The sequence below is a fragment of the Bos javanicus genome, chromosome 16 (genome assembly GCF_032452875.1).
Source record: "Bos javanicus breed banteng chromosome 16, ARS-OSU_banteng_1.0, whole genome shotgun sequence".
In the NCBI taxonomy this organism is placed as follows: Eukaryota; Metazoa; Chordata; class Mammalia; order Artiodactyla; family Bovidae; genus Bos; species Bos javanicus.
Genome location: NC_083883.1, coordinates 76,979,822 through 77,005,393, shown reverse-complemented (window position 1 = coordinate 77,005,393; position 25,572 = coordinate 76,979,822). Strand labels below are relative to the sequence as shown.

At 42.3% G+C, this 25,572-nt stretch overlaps 1 protein-coding gene across 1 annotated transcript in view; it reads right to left on the bottom strand.

The window, feature by feature from the left end:
- Positions 1-25,572, bottom strand: part of CRB1 (crumbs cell polarity complex component 1) — a 214,023-nt gene that overhangs the window by 132,292 nt on the left and 56,159 nt on the right. The window contains exons 2-3 of the mRNA XM_061383685.1: positions 19,140-19,721; positions 360-555 (exon numbers count right to left, since the gene is read on the bottom strand). Coding sequence (XP_061239669.1) covers positions 360-555; positions 19,140-19,721 — 778 coding nt within the window. The remainder of the gene's footprint in view (positions 1-359; positions 556-19,139; positions 19,722-25,572) is intronic.

Genomic DNA, 25,572 nt, shown 5'->3' with positions numbered 1-25,572 from the left:
GTCATTTCATAAGTACAATCTTACATTCACATACAGAATAACTCCAGCTTTGTTTTCGCATCTACCATGGATAGGGAAGGTAGATTCCCCTTTGTTTCTTCGATGTGGAAGACTGGCACTTTTCTATAACAGAAGAAATTCTAAACTGTTACAAGAATGACTTGGAAAATGCTCTCTCTTGAGACAGAGGCCCTCCAAAGGATGCATTTTTTAATAAAGCGTGACTGCTACAACCTTGAATCACTTGAAGCATAAAAAGCACTCTGAAAACGTTAAGCTGGGGTTGTGAGATCTCCAGATTCGCCAGAGGTGGTGCAGTAGCTCCTGGCCAGTGAGTACTTTCTTGGGAGAAAGCGTACCTGTTGGCTCCGTCCATGCACAGCCCGCCATGGAGACACGGCGCACTGGCACACTCGTCTGTGTTGAGCTCACAGTGGTCGCCCAGGAATCCCGGGGCACAGTCACAGAAGTAGGCCCCCGCAGCGTCCCGGCAAGTGGCACCATTGAGGCAGGGCTGGGACCAACACTCATCAACTTCCAGTTCACAGTTTACACCTTTATGCAAAAGTCGGCACGGGAAGAAAAAAAAAGGAAAAGTTTTAGCGAAGTGTTAATATTTTCGCTCTTTGGCAATGCTTTGTTTGCCAAAGCTCTTGTCAAATGTGATGTTGCCCAAAATAATTTTCCTCCTTAATTGTAATTGATATTAACTTTCTGGCAGGCTTGCGGGAAGTTCACAAAGCAGAGCAGCTGTCACTTACAAAAAACCATCGCCTGCAACAGCTTGTGGCTTTTTAGTCCGTGGAAACAAATCATTTTTAGAACAAAGTAATTGTTTACTGTACTTTTGTTGGAAGCCTGAAAGGGACTGGCCAATGTCTTTAAATTATTTTTAAACACTTAGTTTAATTAGGCATCACATTGTTCAGTGGATAAAAGCTCAGACTCCAAAGCCAAATGGCCTGGATTGGAATCTTGTCACAGCCTCTTTTAGTTGTGTGACCTTGGGAAAGTTGCTTGACCTTTCCTAATCTCAGTTTCTTAACCTGAAAAATGGGACCAACAGTTGTAATTACCCCACAGGATACTTATTACAATTCCAATGCGTTCTAAAGTGCCTAACGTAATACCTAGAGTATACTACACATTTGCTAGAGAAAAAGTACTTTCTCTTTCCACAAATATTTATTTATTGTACAATGTGCAATTATTTCCCTAGTATCCTTTTTGCATAGAAATATTTACATTTTCTATACCACTGTAAAATGTTGCTTTTAAATAGAAAATCCATTTGTGACTTAAACTCAACGTATTTAGTGCTATTATTAAAAGCTACTTCATTTTAAGGTAAAATTACATTTTAAAAAATCTGTATTTTCCCCCTCCCCAAATAGTAGGTGAAGATTATTTTCTAAGCAAGCTAAGTTTAAGATTTACAAAAGTAGTCACACTGAGATTACAAAGTATTCTACTGAATCTGTCTAAATAATATTTGATGGTGCATTCATGGTTAGTCATGTCCAACTCTTTGTGACCCCATAGACTGTAGCTTGCCAGGCTCCTCTGTCCATGAAATTCTCCAGGCAAGAATATTGAAGTGGGTTGCCATTTCCTACCCTGGAGGATCTTCCTGACCCAGGGATTCAACCTGTGTCTCTTACATCTCGGCATTAGCAGGCAGGTTCTTACCGTTAGTGCCACCTGGGAAGCTGAAATAGTATTTGATACACAATAATCAAATGTGCATATAGGTTTTAAAAGATACAGAAGGGAGCTATCTATATTTGCTCATCTTTATTCCTGGGCCTATTCCCTAGGATAACAAATTGTGAATTAAAATTATAGAGGAATTTCTCAAGAACTCAGAGGTTTTTAGTAGTTATTCAATTGTCTGTCCTCTTTTCTGACAGAAAATGAAATAGGCTATTCCAGCACCACCTGCCATTTACAGCTGTGACTAGACTCTACAAATGCCAACCCAAAAAGAGACGCCAGCATGTTAACTTTGAATGGTTTTTGAGAAGAAAAAGAATTTAAATTTTACATCAGTAAAAATGGAAAGTTGTGGAATAGTATCTGTTGTAGGTAAGTGGCTTGCCATTTTTTTCACACTTTAAACTTTTTATTTTATATCAGAATATAGCCAATTAACACTGTTGTGAAAGTTTCAGGTGGACGGCAAAGGGATTCAGCCATACATATACACATATCCATTCTCCCCCAAAGCCCCCTCCCATGCAGGCTACCACATGACATTGAGCGGAGTTCCCTGTGCTACACAGTAGGTCCCTGTTGGCTATCCATTTTAAATATAGCAGTGTGGACATGACCTTCCCAAAGTCCCTGCTGCTGCCGCTGCTGCTAAGTCGCTTCAGTCGTGTCCGACTCTGTGCGACCCCACAGACGGCAGCCAACCAGGCTCTGCCGTCCCTGGGATTCTCCAGGCAAGAACACTGGAGTGGGTTGCCATTTCCTTCTCCATGCGTGAAAGTGAAAAGTGAAAGTGAAGTCGCTCAGTCGTGTCCGACTCTTATCGACCCCATGGACTGCAGCCTACCAGGCTCCTCCATCCATGGGATTTTCCAGGCGAAAGTACTGGAGTGGGGTGCCATTGCCTTCTCCCCTAAAGTCCCTAAGTATCTCTATTTGAGGCCTGGCTATTTCTCACCCGGCCTGCAAATAGGAATTTCTCTGTCAGTTTTATTTGGCATTAGTAAGGTCGGTGGCTCAGTGGTAAAGAACTCGTATGCCAATGCAGGAGATGCAGGTTCAACCCCTGGGTGGGGAGATCCCCCAGAGGGGGAAATGACAACCCACTCAATTATTCTTACCTGGAGAATCCAATGCACAGAGAAGCCTGATGGGTTACAGTCCAAGAGCTCGCAAAGAGTTGAACAGGACTGAGCAACTGAACTCAAGGTGAAGGGAAAGACCCCTGAACTGACCAGTAGACACCGGTGTTCTCGTTCTATCTCTGAAGCAGTTTTTCAGCAATGCTTTGGTATCTTTATTTCTGCCATGTAAAATAATACAATAACAGATACATTTTTTATTTTTTAAGAATATATGAGGTGGATGAAACTGGAGCCTATTATACAGAGTGAAGTAAGCCAGAAAGAAAAACACCAATACAGTATATTAACGCATATATATGGAATTTAGAAAGATGGTAACGATAACCCGGTATGCAGCAAAAGCAACAGCAAAAGAGACACAGATGCATAGAACAGTCTTTTGGACTCTGTGGGAGAGGGTGAGGGTCGGATGATTTGGGGGAATGGCATTAAAACATGTATAATATCATATAAGAAATGAATCGCCAGTCCAGGTTCAATACAGGATACAGGATGCTTGGGGCTGGTGCACTGGGATGACCCAGAGGGATGGTATGGGGAGGGAGGTGAGAGGGGGTTCAGGATGGGAACACGTGTACACCCATGGCAGATGCATGTTGATGTGTGGCAGAACCAATACAATATTGTAAAGTAACTAGCCTCCAATTAAAATAAATTTAAATTTAAAAAAATCTAAGCTAAAGTAAAAAAAAAAGAATATATGAAAGATATAAATGATCAATTCTTTTAGAAATGTTTCATATAATTATTTTTTAAATATTTGTTATTCAGTTGCTAAGTCATGTCTGACTCTTTGTGACCCCATGGACTGCAGCATGCTGGCTTCCCTGTCCTTCACCATCTCCCAGAGTTCACTCAAACTCATGTCCACCTAGTTAGTGATGCCATCTGACCATCTCATCCTCTGTCGTCCCCTTCTTCTCCTGCCCTCCATTCTTCCCAGCATCAGGGTCTTTTCCAGTAAGTCAGCTTTTCTGAAATCAGGTAGCCAAAGTATTGGAGCTTCAGCTTCAGCATCAGTCCTTCCAATGAATATTCAGTGTTGATGTCTTTTAGGATTGATTGATGTCCTTTAGAAGGCAATGGCACCCCACTCCAGTACTCTCGCCTGGAAAATCCCATGGATGGAGGAGCCTGGTAGGCTGCAGTCCACGGGGTCCCTAAGAGTTGGAAACGACTGAGCGACTTCACTTTCACTTTTCACTTTCATGCATTGGAGAGGAAAATGGCAACCCACTCCAGTGTTCTTGCCTGGAGAATCCCAGGGACGGCAGAGCCTGGTGGGCGGCTGTCTATGGGGTCGCACAGAGTCGGACATGACTGAAGTGACTTAGCAGCAGCAGCAGCAGCAGGATTTGATTTCCTTATTGTTAAAGGGCTCTCAAGAGTCTTCTCCAGCACAATTCAAAAGCATCAATTCTTCAGCACTCAACCTTCTTTATGGTTCGACTCTCACATCCTAATAGCTTTGGATTACATCTTTTGGTATTTTAGTCATCTATATTTACTAAACACCATTAACATATAAAGCCAAATAAGTGGTTTAAAACTTGTTAACACTTTCCTAAACTTTATTTCATAATGTGAATAAAATTCATATACCTATCTGTTATACACTCAGGTTACTTCCTATTGCTTAAGAAATAAGATAAATAAATTAGAAACCATTATTGTAGACACTGCAGCTCCATTTATAACAATGTCATTCAAATACTTTAGCTCTCAAGTGATCCTGATGCATGCGTAAGAACGTGTTTCAAAAGCTTAAATTCAATTTCAGTACAAACAACTATTTGCTTTGGATTTATTTGATATGTCTTATCATTGTTAATATTACTTAACAATGTGATTCTTATCACAGCTTTTCAGAGGTACTGTTATGGGGAAAAAAGGAAAAAGTGATTTGGTCTACATCTGAGTGATACCAAAACAGCTGGATGAAAAGTGATGAGCGCAGTCATCCAGATGTTTTTGTATTTCCAGATGCTTGGCTCCATAGATGAGACATCTGGAAAACTATGATCTTCAGTTTTCATTTGGATGTTTACTGTTCTCACGCATACAGCCATCAAGTATAGAGAGCGAATTGACCTTCAAAAACACACCCGAACAGTGCCGTCCAGTCTGCCTGGAGGCATTCACTTCGTAAACAGCGTCACTGAGTATGGGGCCGGGTCATTGTAACCCTATGTAGCGACAGAAACTGATTGCAGCTACTGAGTAGCCCTTCTGTGGCTAATTGTCTAAGAAAAGGAAAATTCATAACGTTAAATTCTTTCACAAAAACACCTCCAGGAGCTGAACCGATCTGTTGGAATTGGTTTATAGTTCTGTGAATTCCATGGACGGGTATAGTCCATGGGGTCACAAAGAGTCAGACACGACTGAGTGCCTTTCACTTTCACTTTTTTTTTCTTTTTTCTGTATGAAAGAAAAGTAGAAAGGTTGGGATAAAAACACAAATAAAAGGAACTCTGCGTCAACAGAAAAATGTACAGGACAGGAAAAAACCCTCTGATTTATTAGGTTCGGGGACGCACTGTAACTTACACAGCGACATCGCTACGTGTACGCGGACGACTAAGGTTACGTCACGGATTCCTGACAGTCACCGGTAGTTCCGCTCTGAACTGCGTGACTTCCATTAGCTGTCAAAGACAGTTCAGACATTCTCTCACAACCAGATATTTTTAAAGACATAAATTCAAAGAAGGACTGAAATCACATGCATTTAGGGGAGGACAGGGAGACCTGGCGTGCTGCAGCCCATGGGGTCGCAGAGCCGGCCATGACGGAGCGGCTGCGCCGCGGTAACAGAAAAGGAAAAGGATGAGAGATTTCCATGCTGACGCACTGGCTTTGGTGGAGAAGCGACGTTCCTGGCAAATAGTCTAAAGATGCTCCCTTCCTCCTTCTATAATTAATTTAAAGCAAAAAAGCCCTCCATCTCCTCCTGGTTCTGGCGATGCTTTCGGTGGGTTCTCCTTTAGTCTCTTCAAAGGCTTCTGGACTTGATTGTCTCTTTCCTTCTCAAGTCCTCCTCCTCCCCTCTTCTTGCTTACTTGCTACATCAATTTCCCCCCCCCCCCTTTCCCTTATATGGAAAGGTCATATTCCCTGGACGGAGGAGAGTTCACTTCAGAGAGATCTCACTTCATAGCCCTAAGGCCAACAGAAGGGCCAGCGCTGCTCCTGCCTCTGCCCGACCTCGCCGGATACCTTGTGAAAAGACATCCTTGCCTGGTGGGGGGTGAGGGGTGGGGAGGCGGTCTTGTTAGAACCCAAGGAAAGTGACGTCCAAACTTCAAGTGCAGAGAGTGTCAGTCCAAGGGCACTGGGAAGTCTGCTGTCTGCGCAGCGCTGTGGTCACCCCTTCCCAAGACCACCTGCCCTGCAACAGAGAGACACTGGGACACACGTGCCCTCAGATTCCCTTCTCCATGCAGTTCCCGGTTTGAGTTTGCTGATGAGAGGCACTTAGGGATTCGGGAGGTGGGAGAGAAGCCAGGACTCACGGGGGCAGGTGGGCTTCCCAGCAGCTCCCCGGAGAGCCTGGAGACCACTCGTTCCTACGGCTGCAGAATGGAGTGTCTGGGAACTTCCCAGAGATCCTTCAGAGCTGCAGCACCTTCTGGGGAGCTTTCAAGAACCCCCACTTCAGTGCTTTGGTGAAGATCTTTCCCAGGAATTTCTGTGACTCCCCCTGCCCCAGCCATCTGACAAGCAGGACCAGTCTTCTGGAATTCATGGCATGTGACCTTTGCTGTCAGTCAGGGCCTTGCACCTAGAAGGGCCCTGTATGAGTTTGCCAGGGCTTCCTGGGAGGCTCAGATGGTAAAGAATCTGCCTGCAGTGCAGGAGACCTGGGTTCCACCTCTGGGTTGGGAAGATCCCCTGGAGAAGGGAATAGCAACCCACTCCAGTATTCTGGCCTGGACAGAGGCCATGGACAGGAGCTTGAGCAAACTCTGGGAGATGGTGAAGGACGGGGAAGCCCGATGTGCTGCAGTCTATGGACTTGCAGAGTTGGAGACGACTGAGCGGCTGAACAACAACAAACTACTGGAAATCAAGTGGCTTAAACAGCGGAAATCTGTTGTCTCACAGTTTCCAAGTCTGAGACGGAGATGTGGTCAGGACTGGCTGGCTCTTTGCAGGGGTGTGAGGAAGACTCTACTCCAGGCCTCCACCCTGCTTCTGGGGCTTGGCTGCCAGTCTCTGACATTCTTTGGTTTATGGAACCATCACCACAATCCCTGTCCTCATCTAGGAATTAAGGGCTTACAAATTGTATTGCCTGTTCTGCATACAAGCCTTTAATTCCTGTATAAACTCCTCATATCTGAAATACATCGAATGAATTTTTTTCCTAACCAAATCCCTATTGATATGCAGACCTAGGACAGAAAATATTGGAGGAGCACATTCAAACAAGCAGAACTCTTCAGGGTTTGGTCCAACCTTCAGATTAAAGGAGAGAAACTGAGGGTCAAAGATACAGCAGAAATGCAGGTTGAGGAGAACCCCAGACTTCTCACCCTCATCCTCGGTGACCTGGGGATTGGATGGGACCCCAGACACATGCTGGGACCCAGGAAAGAGGTTATGAGTGTCCTGTTTTTCCTTTTAGAACTCTGAAGACATATGAGGCCACCGTAATTCCCAGGCTGCCACACCACAGAATGCGCAAACAGAGAAAACTACACGAAACCTGAATATATGGAGGTGAATGATTTTATGGAGAATGCTTATGCAAGCCTGAAAAACTGCCGATGCTTTTTCTGGTAAGCGAAATAATCACTGCTTTCTAACACTGGGTGAGAGAATTATACAAATGTCCCTGTGGCTCTCTCTTTCCTTCTCTCCCCCTTTCCTCTGCCGCTCATCTCAGGCGAGTAGAGGAACGTGGGTTTGCGGGCAGACGGCCCAGGACTGCACGCACTCTCCACCTCTGAGTGAGGCTGCACACAGCTAACGCTCAGGGTAGGGCAGGGACGGTCCAGTCATTTGTTCTTTCCAGTGTTCCTGCCTTGATTTCTCCAAGTAGGTAGAATTTTTAAAGATTTTGAAAAGTAATTGGAAGCAAAGATAAATTTGCCAGGGAATCTGGGATAGCTTCCAACTCAGTTAAATACAGATGTGATGCTGAGAGAACAGGAGCTAGAAACTGGAAAAGCATGAAGTAGTCACTGTATTAAATATGATTTTAAAAATCTACAAGTGACATGTAAATACCTGCTGAACAATACTAGGGGCTTCCCAGGTGGCACCGCCTGCCAATGGAGGAGACATGGGTTTGATCCCTGAGTTGGGAAGATCCCCTGGAGTAGGAAATGGCAACCTACTTCAGTATTCTTGCCTGGAAAAATCCCATGGACAGAAAAGCCTGGTGGGCTGCCGTCCATGGGGTTATAGAGAGTCAGACACACCTGAGCACACGTGCGTGCACCAAGAACAATACTAAATGCATAACTACAGTCAGCTAATATCAGAGGTGGCACAACAGCCCTTAAGTCAGGATAAAAGAAAGCAGGCAATGGGGATTCCCAGGTCTGGAAAGTTGCAAAATACTAATTGCAGGTCAAGGGCAAGAAAGTTAAGGAAAGAGGCTCATCATTAAAACAGCTCCCCGGGAAGCCCAGTCTTCCCCGGTGGCCCTAGAGGTGAGGAACCCACCTGCCAATGCCCACCTGCCAATTCCCACTTGCCAATGCCCACCTGCCAATGCCCACCTGCCAATGCAGGAGATGTAAGAGACACAGATTCGATCTCTGGGTCAGGTAGATCCCCTGGAGGAGGGCATGGAAGCCCACTCCGGTATTCTTGCCTGGAGAATCCCATGGACAGAGGGGCCTGGTGGGCTACAGTCCATGGGGGTCACAAAGAGTCAGACACGACTGAGCGACTGAGCACCGCACAGCACAGCTTGGCATAAATCCCAGGCTGGTTGGGGAGACATCAAGACAAGGAAAGAGTGACGGATGGCACAAATGCAGAGAGGCCCGGAGACGGAGATTCTGCTAGAGCTGAAGTAAGATTTCAATAGAAGCAAGGAAACAGAAGTTTCAGTTCAGTTCAATTCAATCACTCAGTCATGTCCGACTCTTTGAGACCCCATGAATTGCAGCATGCCAGGCCTCCCTGTCCATCACCAACTCCCAGAGTTCACTCAAACTCACGTCCATCAAGTCGGTGATGCCATCCAGCCATCTCATCCTCTGTCATCCCCTTCTCCTCCTGCCCCAATCCCTCCCAGCATCAGGGTCTTTTCCAATGTGTCAACTCTTCGCATAAGGTGGCCAAAGTACTGGAGTTTCAGCTTTAGCATCATTCCCTCCAAAGAACACCCAGGGCTGATCTCCTTTAGAATGGACTGGTTGGATCTCCTTGCAGTCCAAGGGACTCCCAAGAGTCTTCTCCAACACCACAGTTCAAAACCATCAATTCTTTGGTGCTCAGCTTTCTTCACAGTCCAACTCTCACATCCATACATGACCACTGGAAAAACCATAGCCTTGACTAGATGGACCTTTGTTGGCAAAGTAATGTCTCTGCTTTTTAATATGCTATCTAGGTTGGTCATAACTTTCCTTCCAATGAGTAAGCGTTTTTTAATTTCCTGGCTGCAGTCACCATCTGCAGTGATTTTGGAGCCATTTCGTTGTGAGAATTTGGGTGGTAAAACCTTTTGAACAAGGGCAGGCTCTGACCTGAAGTTGTGTTGTGGTATGGTTATAGTGGAATAGAGATAGGGGTCACCGAAAAGAAGAAGCTCAAGAAATTCTAAAAGCCTGGTCCATAAAATTCTGCAATAGCTGCTAATTGGATTTAGATAAACCAAAAACTTACTCTGGTACCAAAATATCTTTGTAATATTTCCAAGTTCTTTTACCATGACAATTATATCACCCCTCTACGTTCTAGTCCTATGAAACCATTTGCTTTTTCTCAAACCCACTAGGTCCCTCTACCCTCACTCAAGTTTAGACACACTGCTCTCTTCCCTCTTCTGGAAAATTCTTTCCCGCCTATCTACCCGACGAAGTCATCCTTTAAGGCTTCTGTTAAATGTCCCATCCTTAGTGAAGTCTTGCTCATTTTCCTTACTCTTTCCAGCCTCCTGGGTTCCACAGACCGTCCACTGTTATATTTTACTTGTTACTTGCTTATATCCCACAACTGCTTTGAAGACAAAGATCCTTGCCTGTTATTAATGGTAACAGCTGGCATTCACTGAGTTTATTTCACACCAGATACTGTGCTAAGCTTTTCATGTGCATGATCTGATTTTGTTTGTCAAAAAATTATCCGTGAGGTACTACTATGATGCTCATTTTATTAAGGATGAAACTGCAGCCCAGAGAAGTTAAGAATTTAAACAAGATCAAAAAGCTACAAAGTGGCAGAGTCAGGATTAGGAAAGGAACAGCTTACGAGGAAGACAAGAGAGTCATGAACTAAATGACGGTCTTCCAGGAGCAGTGGGCTGAGAAAGTCAACTTCCCTCTTGGCCCCGAGACTCAAGGAGAGAGGAAGGAACCCTTTAATAAGGGCTGTGTGGGAAGTGCTTTCACCCAAAAAATGCCAAGTTCTAGCAAAGGCCAACAAATTAAAGGTGCATTGGAAAAAAATAAAAAATGTTTTACTTATTTGCATTTGAGAAAAGACTATGGGGGCACGTGACCATTCTCAGGGAAACCAGGAAGCAGGTTTTCCCTTTAACATCTTCTCAGAAACTCTTCGATTTTGATCTGTAACTTGAGCCAGATTGCCCTTCTGAATCCAACCATCTCCAGGATGTCTCACCAACTATCTCACAGGCATCATTCAGCAATTCCAAATATCAACTCTCTCTCCTCCGTCCACCCTCTCTTCCACCCCTGCCGGAGAATAGGGTTATCATCCAGGTCACTCAAGCCAGTTTTCCAGGAATTACCACGATCTTCCTCGTTATTTCCCATGCCCTAATTAGCCGTCAAATCCCATCATTCCTCCCCTAGAAATGGATGTAAGGTGCCATCCGCATCGCTGTAAACTTGCCCAGACCCTGTTCACCATCTCTCATCCTGTCTGACTGCTGGCTTCTCTCTTCCAAATCTCTCTCTACATTTCTTTTCTAGGAGTGATCTTTATAAAAGACAGATCTGCTTTTACCATTGTCCATGTTAATTTTTAAAAATAGTTTCTTCCTTGTTTCCAGGAAAAAGCATGTTGTCTTGGAATGCTACAGAAGCTTCTAAAAGATATGGACACTGTTGGAGCCACCTGCAAGGATGGTCTCGCAGCCCACCATCTCTCACACCTCTCGACTGCACACAGCTGTTCTCCTTCCTTGTAAAACCCGCTGCTCACCCAATATACTCAATAACTAACAGGGCTCTGTGCACAATTTGCTCTTGAGTAAGAATCATGTATGCCATTCCTGGGTTCTGAAGGAGTGATGTACAGTACATCAGTTACAACAGCCATCAGAGCGTATCTGCAGCCAGTATCGGCGCAGAGGCACAGAGCACACGTTTCCATTACAACAGTGGGTTTACGATAGAGGCCTGGGTTTCTCCGTGTCGCTTATAATCTTTCAACCTCCTGAAGCAATGAAAAGTCTGTGTGACTTCCTGCTCTGATTCAAAGTGTCAAGCTACCATAATAACAGTTAACAAGATATTATGAGAGATTAAGGGCTTCCCAGGTGGCGCTAGTGGTAAAGAGCCCACCTGCCAATGCAGGAGACATAAAGAGATACACGTTCAATCCTTGGGTCAGGAAGATCCCCTGGAGGAGGGCATGGTAACCCACTCCAGTATTATTGCCTGGAGAATCCCTTGGACAGAGGAGCCTGGTGGGCTACAGCGCATAGGATGGCAAAGAGTCGGACACAACTGAAGCAACTTAACACACACAAACGTGAGAAATTAGAATTGGGATTTTATTTTCAATGGGAGCATTTTGAATTTTTATCCAATAAGATTTCTGGCTTGTGCATTTAGACACACCTTTTCTAAGGATACCAAAATGTATTAACACACTTTCTAAAAAAGCATTTGCTTAATGCAGACTTTACAAGCTTAAGACTCGTCTCTGAAAGACAATTGAGTTTCATCAGTTTGGAGACTGCTCTGTGCCACCTCACATTTTTAACTTCTAGAAGCCACCACGGACAATAAGCAGTGCCTTGGTGTTGTGTATTATTTTAGTTGCAGAGGTTTTCATTCTTATCTTATATGAAACCAAAGTCATTATCAGTAATGAATTTAACCCTGATAAAACATGAAAATAGATGTATTCTTTTATTATTTTAATCATATTTACTTATTACATATTATTATTATGTATTATTATCTGTTGCTGTTGTCAGTTGTTAAGTCATGTCCGACTCTTTGTGACCCCATGGACTGCAGCATGCCAGGCTTCCCTGTCCTTCCGTATCTCCTGGAGTTTGTCTATTGAGTCCATGACACCATCCAACCATCTCACCCAGTCACCCCCTTCTCCTCCTGCCCTCAATCTTTCCTGGCATCAGAGTCTCTTCCACTGAGTTGGCTCTTTGCATCAGGTGGCCAAAGTATTGGAGCTTCAGCTTTAGCATCAGTCCTTCTAATGAATATTCAGGGCTGATTTCCTTTAGGATTGACTGGTTGGATCTCCTTGTAGTCCAAGGGACTCTCAAGAGTCTTCTCCAGCACCACAGTTCAAAAGCATCAATTCTTTGGCACTCAGCTTTCTTAATGATCCAACTTTCACATCCATACAAATAACTACCAGAAAAACAATAAAGTGGTGTCTCTGCTTTTTAATATGCTGCCTAGGCTTGTCACAGCTTTTCTTCCAAGGAGCAAGCATCTTTTAATTTCATGGCTGCAGTTTCTGTCCACAGTGGTTTTGGAGTCCAAGAAAATAAAGTCTACTACTGTTTCCACTGTTTCCCCATCTATTTGCCATGAAGTGATGGGACCAGATGCCATGATCTGCCATGATCTTAGCTTTTTGAATGTTGTGTTTCAAGCCAGCTTTTTCACTCTTTCATTTTCATCAAAAGACTCTTTAGTTCCTCACTTTCCACCGTTAGGGTGGTGTCATCTGCATATCTGAGGTTACTGATATTTCTCCTGGCAATCTTGATTCCAGCTTGTGCTTCATCCAGCCCAGCATTTTGCATGATGTACTCTGCATAGAAGTTAAATAAACAGGTGAGAATATACAAATTTGACGTACTCCTTTCCCAATTTTGAACCAGTCCATTGTTCCATGTTCGGTTCTAACTGTTGCTTCTTGACCTGCATACAGGTTTCTCAGGAGACAGGTAAGCTGGTCTGGTATTCCCACCTCTTCAAGAATTTTCCAGAATTTTTTGTGACCCACACAGTCAAAGGCTTTATGGGTAATCAGTGATGCCAACATTATACATTTCAGCCTTCTGTAATGATAATCTTGTAATTGTAACAATTATCTTTCTTGATAATTGTTATTCCTGAGTATTGAAATAATATTAACAAATCCTTAATTCCTTTATTTTATGATATAGCAGTTTCAGAAATTAAATTCTTGCCTAGACACATCATAGTATTCCAGTTTAAACTCATAGAGGCTTGGGCCTACCGCCTCAGTTAACCAATTCCTGAGTAGGATTCTAATCTATTCAAAATGAAAGCAGTTCAAATATAATGCAAAAGGCATTGGTCAGGGTTGTGTAAACAGCTTTGGTAGCAGCAGCAATACTGAAGATGTTAAAATAGTGAAGCCAGCACACACACAGCCTTAAATATTTTATGGAAATACTGTCCCTAAATCATTTCATTCTCACCAAGACCCTGACATTAGGTGTTAACATGATGCTTATTTGTTAAAGTGAGGAAATGGAAACTCAGGACTCTCATTGTTTACCGTCATCACGCTGCTGGAGAAGGTCCAAGCTCGGCCTGGAATCCTGTGTCCCATTCCCCACGTTGCACACTGGCACCCGTATGGCTGCACCCTCCTCTCTCAGACCCGTGCACCTGTGCACAGCTGCAAGGCACTGAGAGGAGAGCCAGAGAGGGCAGGCGTTCAGGACGGAGCACGCCGTCCACACTGCCAGCTGGACCACAGGCCAACCAGCAGCAAACAGGACGGGAGAGACACCACCTCTTTCCAAAACGCCGCCGCAGCCCTCCCCCTTGTTCTCAGCTCACTGTGACTCACACAAAAACAATAATAAATGCAGCCAGAGTACAAGAGTCTCAGCTCCATATCCTGGAGCTGGTGCACCCTGCTCTGCTCACGGACCACTTCTTCTCCAGAGTGTTCCCTGACTCTGAGTGGCATCTTTCTTCCTGCTTCCCCAGCACTCTGTTCAGAGAGAGACTGTAATTTTTGTTCACACGCTTTCTCCCTGAATAGGCTGTGAGCATTTTGTCAGGCATAAATTCTGTCTTAGCCATCTTTAGGTCTCCATGGTCTGGCACAGTGTCCAGTGCTTGCAAAACTGTGATGAATATTTTCTGAGCAAATAGCATTTGTTACTTTGTGCTCTCATTCAACAAACATTTGTCAACAGCAAGAAACTGCATTTCTCATGAAAACTATTTCAAATGGTTCTGTTCCTGAGCAAAGCCCTGAGCAGTATTTAACTGCCTTTGCATGACCCCACCAAAAATTCGTCAATTTCACAATTAAGAGCGTATAGGAAAACTACCATTTTCCTTTGATAAAATAAAGATATAGGCTGTGAAATTCAGAATTTCTCTTTAGGCTGTTACACATTATTTGCCTTTGGAATTTGAAAGATAATTCTTATGGGTGTATTATATGGTGAGTAAAATTTGAGGTATCTAGGTAGGTACTCCAGAATCAATACTTAAGTGTTCTTTAAACTGGTGCCTCATATATTTATATAAATATGGACTATCTATGAAAATTATTCCTGGTAATGGATATAAGTTCATTAAGTTTCATGTCTTAATTTTGCAAATAGGATTACACTTTCAACAAAAAACTTTCAATAGTAATGGTAATAAAAATATTTTCCATGAAATAAGATAATATTTTACATAATACTTTTATGTTCCCCAAATTATTTTCATGACCATTCAATCACACATTTGATTCACCATAGCTTCAAAGTGATTTACCTGAACAAAAATACATTAAGAACAGATGGAACATCAAGCCTAGGTGAGAATCTCCACATTGACTGAAATTCAAATTATGCTTTTGATAAATGCCACTGTAATGGCAGTGTCAGAGCTGGCTACCTTTTGAGGACTATTGGAAAAAGCTTAGAGAAGAACATGAAGAATTATCAAAAAAAAAAAGAGAGAGAGAGAGAAGGTCTTATAGTCTTATAGATTTTAAGTAAGTAGCATCTATATCATGTGATGTGGAGAAGTAGAGTAAGTTTCAGGTGTGCAGAAAGAAGCTGCATGATAACACGGTTTATCCGCCAGCCTCTAAGGGGGCCTTCCCTGTGGCTACAACTATTGTGAAGGGCAGACCCGTGCTGAATAATCTGGATTTCCCACCAGAGGGCAGAAGAGAGCAGGCCAGGGAACGCGTGCTCTCTCTTGTTTGCATCATTCATGACCCTTCAGTGTTCATTTCTGTCCTAAAATTTAAAGGAAACAAGGTGGTGGTGTTAAAATGTGATACTTCTCTTTCACTCTTTCCTCTTAAATAATAGTCCACTTGCTTGGATTATTATATCACCCTTCACTGGCACTCTAATCCTACCCTAACCTCTCCCTTCAGTGTATCCTCAGCACACGGAGCAGAGCGATTTTGTTAAAATGCAAGTCGAACATTTTTAGTCGTCTGCTCAAAACTCTGCAACAAGTTTGGGATTAACAGATGCTCAAAACTACATATAAAAGAGAAAAACAACCGAGACCTACTATATACAACAGGGAACTATATTCACTATCTTCTAACCACCTATAATGAATGGAAAAGAATCGGAAAATGATCCATCCAAAAGACGGATCACTTTGCTATACACCTGAAACTAACATAATAGTGTAAATTATACTTTGACACAAATTAAAAAAAACTCCAAAGTCACTCACTAATGATTGAATGAACTCAAATATTTATTTTTACCCATATCATTTATCTGGAACTTTTTCTAGTAAAAAAAAAATTACTATATACATGCATATACATATGCAGTACATATAAAAATAAATATATAAGTGTGTGTGTGTTAGCTGTGTCCAACTCTTTGCAACCCCATGGACTATAGCCCGCCAGGCTCCTCAGTCCATGGGATTCTGCAGGCAAGAATACTGGAGTGGGTAGCCATTTCCTTCTCCAGGGGATCTCCCCAACTCAGGGATCAAACCCGGGTCTCCCACATTGCAGGCCAATTCTTTACTGTGTGAGTCACTAGGGAAGCCCTATATAAAAAATAAAATATAAATATATACAAATGCATGTATAACTACTTTGGGTTGATCCTTGTCTTACAGGCTTTGCAAAATAAGAATCAAAGATGTCATGTGACAACCCATTTAACTGTTTACATCAGTGTTCTCTCAAAGTGTGGTCCCCAAACCAGCAGCAGCAGCACCACGTAGGGGCTTGTTATAAATGCATGCTCTTAGACCTCACCTCGGATCTATTGAGCTGGAAGCTGTATTTTATTAAACTCTCCAGGTGAGTCTGTTACATGCTAAGATTTGAGAACCACTGAAACAGATTACAAATTCATTAAGCTGGAAATGGCAATTGAATATTTAATGCATTCTCATTTTCATATTAGAGATTTCAAGTTTTTTGTGGGTAAAATAAGTTTGAAAATATTCTGGCTGTGATAATATCAGCAAGTCTTCTTCCTAATGATGTGAACACCTGTTCTTCCCTTACCTGCGTTTAGTCCCTCATCCAGACTGGTCCTAATGTCTTACACTTGGTATTGCAATGCTTTCTAACTAGTCTCCATGTACTAACTAGTCTCCATGTATTAACTAATCTCCACATACTAAGACATTTTCTTGAATAAAAAAATAAATTTTCATACATTTTTGTTTGTGAAATGAGATGCATCTTACAATCAATAAATACATTTATTACAGTGCTTTTTCTTATTTCCCCAAAGATTATTTTTATATCAAAGGTCTATTTCACTTGAGGAACCAAGATATTTTCCTATACTGCTTCGCTTCATCATGCATCCAACTGGCATTCCCCCTGCCCTCTCATTGCTCTATTTATCTCATACTGCAGGCATTTTTAACATGAAAAAAGTTTATTAGTCAACCGGGCTAATTCTAAGGAAGATGTCAATTTCAGAATGATCCACTGCAAACACTTGAACTAAGAGCATGTCACTAAGGTAAGGCTGTTAAGGTGGCCCCTACTCCAGTCAGACTGGTGTCCCCGTAAGAAGAGGGACGAGGACACAGAGGTGCACAGAGGAAAGACCACAAGAGGCATTTCACATTTGGGATACATCCTTGACATCTTTTATGCCAAATTTAGACCACTTAAAGGAAACCTTACAATTCAATTAAAATGTAAAAGTAAAAAAAAAAAAACATATACACTGTAAAACATAATTTTTCAAGCTATGTTTTTGCAATTATAAGGCTGTTGTAGAAAACTAATTTATATGGCTGAAACATTTGCCTTTATGTCTGTTCCTTTCAGTCACCATTCATGATATTGTACTAGGAGCAGGAAACAGGAGATAGTATCTTAATACGCTATAGTGGTTTTCCAATGTGACTTTATAAACGGATGCAATCCCAAAAGCAGTCCTATAAAAATTTACTTCTCATTTTTATTCAAACACTAATAGAATTGATTTTGATGGTGAGCACACTGTAGTGTATACAAAAGTGGAAATATAATGCTGTGTGCCTGAAACATGTAGTGTTATAAGTCAGTTACCTCAATAAAAAATTAAAAATTTTAATAATTGAAATTCAATTGCTGTAACTCAAAAGAATGGACATGATAATATGGAATATGAACAAAGGGTTTTTCATGAGGTAGTACTGTTTTATGAGCTACTTTAGTATGCCTGTAATTTTTAGCATATTAGATAATTTAAAGATACTGAACAAAATAATTTTCCATGGGACACGTGTTCTACCATCGTAAAGTATGCATAAAGTAATAGAGAAAGTAAAATCTAGTTTAATATCTATTTACACCAGTTTTGTTACTAGGAAGAGTACCCAGAAACAAGGAAGAATTAATTAGAACAATTCACTAACAGTTTATTATTTCACCATGATTCACTGTGCTGAGTACTCCTCTTTTTAATTCACTAACTTAGTATAATAAATACTCCCAAAGTATTGATGAATTGAAGAATAAACAGAAAACATGACATCTGTTCTTTCAGAACTAACACTTTAGTGGGAGGAGACAAAAACACAGATAATCTGAAGAAGAGAACAGAATACAGGGAGTTCTTTAATAGAGACGCAAACTACTATGGAAGTAATAACTAATCATAGTTACTTGGTGGCTCCGATGGTGAAGAATACACCTGCAGTGTGGAGACCCAGGTGCACCCCTGGGTGGGGAAGACCCCCTGCAGAAGGGCACTGCAGTATTCCTGTGTTTCCCTGGTGGCTCAGATGAAAAAGAATCAGCCTGCAATGCAGGAGAACTGGGTTCAATCCCTGGGTGGGGAAGATCTCCTGGAGAAGGAAATGGCAACCCACTCCAGTATTCTTGCCTGGAGAATCCCACGGACAGAGGAACCTGGTGGGCTACAGTCCACGGGGTCACAAAGAGTTGGACAGGATTGAGTGACTGAGCAGGCAGGAGCCTTATAATGAATGAGCTACTTGTTACTCTGTTACTAAATCAACATCAGCAGAAACTTTGTGAATAGATATATGGGTTTATTATTTGCTGTTTCCATGAGATTCAGCAAGAAGTGGCTTTTTAAAATAATAAAATCATGACTTATCTCAAAGGCCATTCTCAGTCAGCCTTGCTATCCTTGGTGTGTTTATCACACTCCGACATCCTGTGTCCATCCGTGGCCAGCCCCCACCAGGCCGCCCCACGCCCCTGGGAGGAAGGGCGTCTGCTCTGATGGGGAGACTGGACTGCCTTGACCCCGAAGCCCAGGTCCCAGACGCCCTTTAAGTCTAGACTGCATCTACAATAACAACAGCGACAAACGCTCAAGCTGGGTGGATTTTGAGTAGTTTAGGAGGCCCCCTATCTGCTGATGAGCTCCTGTCAAGGCCATGTTCAGAAGCAGTTGGATGGGCCATTCAAGGTCTCTTCTGCTTCCATCACATTAAGCAGAGGGCTAGGTTCCCCGCCCCGGACTGGACCCCCACTTACCAGAGAACCCGCGCGGGCAGAGGCAGGTGTACCGTCCGATCTCGTTGAGGCACGTGGCCGCGTTCCGGCAGGGCTCCGACACACACTCGTCCACTTCCACGTCGCAGTGCCGGCCTTGATAGCCGGGGACACAGAAGCAGGAGTAGCCGTTGCCTCTGTCCTGGCACACGGCGCCGTGCAGGCAGGGGCTGGACGCGCACTCGTCGAGGTCCAGCTCGCAGAACCTTCCCGCGTAGCCAGCGGGGCAGACGCACACAGGGGGCCCGGGGTCCTGGTGGCAGACGCCCCCGTGCAGGCAGGAGCGGGGCCCGCAGGGGCCAGCGGCGGTGTCGCAGCCGGCCCCGCTGTGCCCGGGAGGACATCTGCACCGAGAGCGCCTCTCCCCCGGGACGTGGGCGCACGTGGCGTGTCCAGGACAGGGGCTGGAGAGGCAGGGGTCCTCCTCCTCCCCACAGTCTTTGTCCCCGTGAACGGCTGTGTCTGAACAACGGCAACTCTTGTCTTTTGAGAAATCCTTGCACGTAGAATTCTTTTGGCAAGAATCGGAGAGGCACTTGGTGTCATTTTTATTGCAAAAGGAACCTACAAGGAAAAACATCAGATGAAGCATGCAAACAAATGGTGGATGATAAAATTAAAGAACATCCTTACTTCCACTCTTCATGCACCTCAAATGAACTCATTAAGAGAATGCAAACTTGACTGCATTCTAGCGATGAATTTGTTAAATTATGTCTAATAACGAGCTCTGTCATAATGATGATTTGTCATTTTTTTTCATATAGCTGCTAGTAAGAAACAAAAATGACTGGCTTCAGATTCTTTGCTTCTCTTGCATTTTCCTTTTCTCAGGTAGAAGTGCTGTTGAGGGATGGGGTGGATTGTTAAATTGCCCCATAATCCCTAAATTTTGAAATTCACATTCTCTCATGGAGGAATTTGGGTGTATCCTGGGAGATGAGATACAAAATTGTCTCTGAATATACTGTCTAACTGAAACTAATATTTGAATGAACACAATACTTTGGCTTATGACTGCTTTATTACAATCATCATGTGTGGTCTAAAAAGAAAAGCATAGAAGAATGAAAATATAAAATTAAACACCAACTATTTGCTGAAGGTTTACTCTGTGTACCAAGCACGTCAGGTGTTTCCATATATTATTCATAATCGTCCCAGCAACAAATATTATGTGCATCGTACAGATGACAGGCTAAGTCCCACCGAAAGGAAGCAGATGTAAAGTGTATGGACTTCCAAATTTCTGAAAGCTTCTCTGTTCTAGGGAAACATTTTTGAAATTCTCATTGGAATGATGACCAGCAAGAAAGCAATACTTCTGTGATTTTTTCCCCAAATTCACTGGATATCTACATGTGTATAATTTTCCCCTGAATCTACACATATTATGATCACAGCATTGTTATCTTCTTAATTATGTATATTGAGAAGCTGTTTGATTTGGCAACTCAACCACATCAGATCACAAAACACTATCTTTTGTGTATGGATTTATCTAGTACACCATTCTCTTATTTTTACTTCCAGTTTCACAATATTCCTAATATAACAGTGGGTAATGGTCTAGGCTTATAATTTTAAAAATTATGAAATGAATAGTCTGCTCTTAGGAGACATAAATCAACTACTGTCAGAAGAAAGTAGCATGAAAACTTTGAGAAATATGTAAAAGTGGTAAATCTCTTCCCGCAAAAGGAGAATTGGTTCTCTTTAATGTGGTCTGGTCACCAAGAGTGTGATGGGAAGATGGAAAGCTAGCGATTGACTGGTTCATCACACAAGAGTGAGGGTTTTCACAGTTCTCTTGCTTGGAGTCTTTCTGGCAGCTGAAAGTTCCCCTCCAGTGCCTGTGCACAGAAGGTTAACATATGCTTATGTGTTATCAGGAGGGTTGATCTGAGAGCAGACCTTTTCTAGTCCCTGTGGAAAAACTCAACCAATCATCCTTTTCCCATAGTTGTTTTTTTTCAAGCACTGGCTTTCCAATCACATCGTCAAATGTATGACTGGCTTCTAGCTGTTCATGTCTTAGCTACAATGTCACTTTCTGAGAAAAGCTTTCTCTGAACCCCTTTTCTAAACCTTTATCATGTTTTACTTTCTCATATATATGTGAAGTGTGCTTATTTCTCTGTGCACATGTTTGTTTTCTGTTTTCCTCACTGCAGTTCTAGCTCCACTAAGGAAAGGGGAAGACCTTGTCTCTGGTGTTTTCTGGGTTTGTTACATTACCTGTCATACAGTATCTGCTCAGTGCATACCTACTGGAATAGAGCGGAGAGATGTCACAACAGAACATGGGAGGAAGGGTGCTGTGTGATCACAGGGTCCAGGGCAAGCCTGCCAGGAAAGCCTCACTGGAGAAAAGGCACTGGAGATGTCTTTTAATTAATTAACAATTGGATGACAGTTGGTTTGCAATGCTGTGTTGGCTTTTGCTGTGCAATAATGTGAATCAACCATGGTGGTGGTGGTGGTTTAGTCACTAAGCCGTGTCCGACTCTTGAGACCCCATGGACTATAGCCTGCCAGATTCCTCTGTCCGTGGGATTCTCTAGGCAAGAATACTGGAGTGGGTTGCCATAAGTATACATATATCTGAGATGTCTTTTTAAATGAATGCAAGTGAAGGAATGGCATTATTTTCAGAAGAAAAAAAGAAAAAGCATGAGAGGTATGGGCATTGCTCTGCCAATCGTATGAAAAGCATGAAAGTATGGGAAGGCAGAGGTCTGAGAAGGGGTCAGAAGGCAGAGGATAGGGAGGAAAATAAAGAGATATTCAAAAGTTCTAACATGTATAGTACTTAGAGTTCCTGTGTCCAAACTAAAAAAAAAAAGGAGAAATAAATATCGCAACTCTGCTCTCTGAACTCTCACCGTCCTAGGCATATGATGAAATTACGTTTTCAATCTTGCTTTGTTTTGTTGCATTTTGTTAGTGGTAATAATGATGGTTTTCCCCTTCCTTCAGAAATCAGGTATCTTGGAATAACAGTGGAAAGTAAGAGAGGAAAAAAGTGAAAGTGAACTGTAGCATAGTTCCTAAGAGATACTTGGAAGAGGTACAGTATTATTTACAGGCATACTGTGATAAGTCAAAGATGCATATTGTAAACTCTAGGGCAAGCATTAGCAAATTGTAGCCTGTGAGTCAAATCTGACCTGCCATCTGTCTTATAAATAAAGTTTAATTGGAGCACAAAAAAATCAAGTATCTTGGAACTTCCCTGGTAGTCCAGCGGTTAAAACAGCCTTCTAATGCAGAGGGTGTGGGTTCAATCCCTGGTCAGGGAGCTGAGATCCCACATGCTTCACAACCAAAAAACATTAAAAAAAAAAAAAAGAAAAACAGAAGCAATATTGTAACAAATTCAATAAAGACTTTAAAAATGGTCCACATCAAAAAAAAAAGTCTAAAAATGAAGTATTTTCATTTAAGCCATTAATTGAAGCATTTGTATAGAAAAACACATAGCAAAAGGAAATTAGCATTTATATCTTAGGCCCTTATGGTGCAATTTTAAAAGTAAACTTCTAACAGCATTTGTGCAAAGCATTTTACAGATGGAAAACTGAGTTTTATAGGGAATGAGCTATTTTTACAGGGTCATAGAGAAGGGGGATTTGAACCTCTGATTTGTCTGATTCCAAAGTTCATTTCTTTTTCCTGCATTATTTTAGAAGTTAGGATCCTTCTGGGTAGAGTTTCCTACTTAACCATGGTGATATCTACCTAAGTGTTTCCTTCTGCTGCTTCTAAACCCCATGAAAAGCCTAGTGAAAGTGTTAGTTGCTCAGCTGTGTCTGATTCTTCGCAGCCCCGTGGACCCTGCCAGGCTCCTCTGTCCATGGAAACTTCCAGGCAAGAATACTGGAGTGGGTTGTCATTCCCTTCTCCAGGGGATCTTCTCGACCCAGGGATTGAACCCAGGTTTCCTGCCCTGCATGCAGATTCTTTACCATCTGGGCCATCAGGAAAGCCTGTATGGCTTAAAACAGTATGGCGACTCAATGGAGAAGGAAATAGCAACCCACTCCAGTGTTCTTGCCTGGAAGTTTCCCTGGACAGAGGAGCCTGGCGGGCTACAGTCCATGGGGTCTCAAAGAGTTGGACAGGACTGAGTACGTGCATAGCTGCTCACCCACTCAAATGACTAAATGACAAAGATTGACAATACCAAGTGCTAATGGGCACCTGGAGAAAACAAAACTCTCCTTCATGCCCCCTTTATTATAACTGATCTTTCTTGTCTATGTATTAATAATTGTATTCATCTTTCAAATAATGAGCTTTGATTTTGTAGAGTTTGTCTATACTTTCTTGGTTTCTTGGTTTTCTGTCCTACAGATTTCTACTTTTACCTTCCCCCCCCCCCTAATTTTACTTTCTTTTTAACTTGCTATTTACTTTTTTGGATTTCTTCTAATTTATTAATAAGATAATTTTTTCTTTAAAAATACAGCTTTGCTGTGTTTCTCACAATTGCTTTTTATTATATTAAAATGTTTTCTAATTTCCATTGTGAGTTATTCTTTGCCATATTAAAAATCTGTAAGAATTAATTAGATCAAGTTTGTTAACTGTGTTATTTAGATCTTCTATAGCATTATTCACTGTTTTCTACTTATTCTCTCTGCTGAGGTTGATGCATTAAAACCTCCCATAGTGATTAGATATTGGGCTTCCCTGGTGCCTCAGCTGGTAAACAATCCGCCTGCAACGCAGGAGACCTGAGTTCAATGTCTAGGTTGGGAAGATCCCTTGGAGAAGGGAAAGGCTACCCACTCCAGTATTGTGGCCTGGAGAATTCCATGGACTGTATAGGCCATGGGGTTGCGAAGAGTCGGATACGACTGAGTGACTTTAACTTTCTTTCCATTTTCATAGTGACTATAAATTCTCTCTATTTCTCCTTTTCGTTCTGACAATTTTCAATTTATATTCTGAAGCAATGTTCTTATGTTCATAGAAATTCAGAATAGTTACATCGTGCTGTTGGTTTGATCCCAATATATTTTCAAAAAATCCTCTTTTGTCTTCAGAAAGGCATCGTAACTTAAAAGACTACTTTGCTGTATCAGTTACTTATCACATACATTGCCGGTGGAAATTCAAAATAGTGTAGGAACTTTGAAAAACATATTTGAAGTGTCTTATAAAATGGTCATATTACCATATGACCCAGCAATCCCACACCTAGGCATTTCCCCCAAGAGAAATGAAATCATAACGCCCATACAAAAAATTGTTTGAAAAAGAAAACAATTTTATTCATAATGACCAACACCGGAAAGAGCTAAATGTTCATCAACTGGTAAATAAATTTTAATATATCATATATTGGACCACTACTCAGCAAATTACTGATCCACAGAACAACATGAAGGAATCTCCAGAGTATTATGCGAAGTGAAAGAAGCCAGACCAAAGACTGCATGCTGCATGATTCCACTTTCCTGATGTTCTAGAGAAGGAGTAATTATATCACTGGACACAGTTCAGTGGTCACTGGGGAACGGAACTGGTGAAGGGCCTTAATGCAGAGGATCATAAAGAAATATTCATGGACATATTCTATATCATGAGTGTGCTTCTAGTTACTAATCGTATGCATTTGCCACTTAAAAGTGGTGAGTTTTCTCATACTGTATGTAAATTATACCTCAATAAATCAGACCCACCCCGAATCGTAAAATAATACAGAAAGGAATAAATCACCATAAACTTCCAAGAGCCAGGACAGAGGTTGAGGGAGTAGACAGCCATAAATACACATATACACTGGAAGCTGGACTACAGGGGGTGAGAAGTACTAGACTTAGGAAGCCAAAGAGAGCTGACACCAAGCCAAAAGCGGGAGAGCCCCAGAACCAGCTGATGCCACAGAACCCCCAACAGGTTCAGGAATTACACGTGTCACGCACTTCTGAAATGATCATGCAAGTGGAGCTGAGAAAAGGAAGGTTGTTTGGGAAACTGGTTGAGAGCAGTTAGATGCTCTTGTTCTCTCTCTCACCCTAGGAAACTGCAGGTGTTTCCCCCACGAAGGCAGATTCAGAGGCACGGGTGATGTGGGTGGGGCTGAATCTGGTTTGTGGAAGAATTAAGTGGGTGTCTATGCAGAATTCTGAGACACCCCCCAGCCTCATTTTCAATTCATTTCTAACAATGCCAGGAGCCAGATGTATACTCCAAGCAGGAAAGGGAATTATTTCTCTTGACAAGCCTGAGTGAAAATACTTTCAGATACTGATGCGGAATGTTACCTATTGAAATGACCCAGTTGGACCACTCTAGAATAAATCCTAAGAAGCTGTAAAGCCTAGCACATAAAGAAAGATCTTTCAAACAGCTTTAATAAGAACCACTATATGGAATGTACGTAAGCATATAGGGCATGCATACG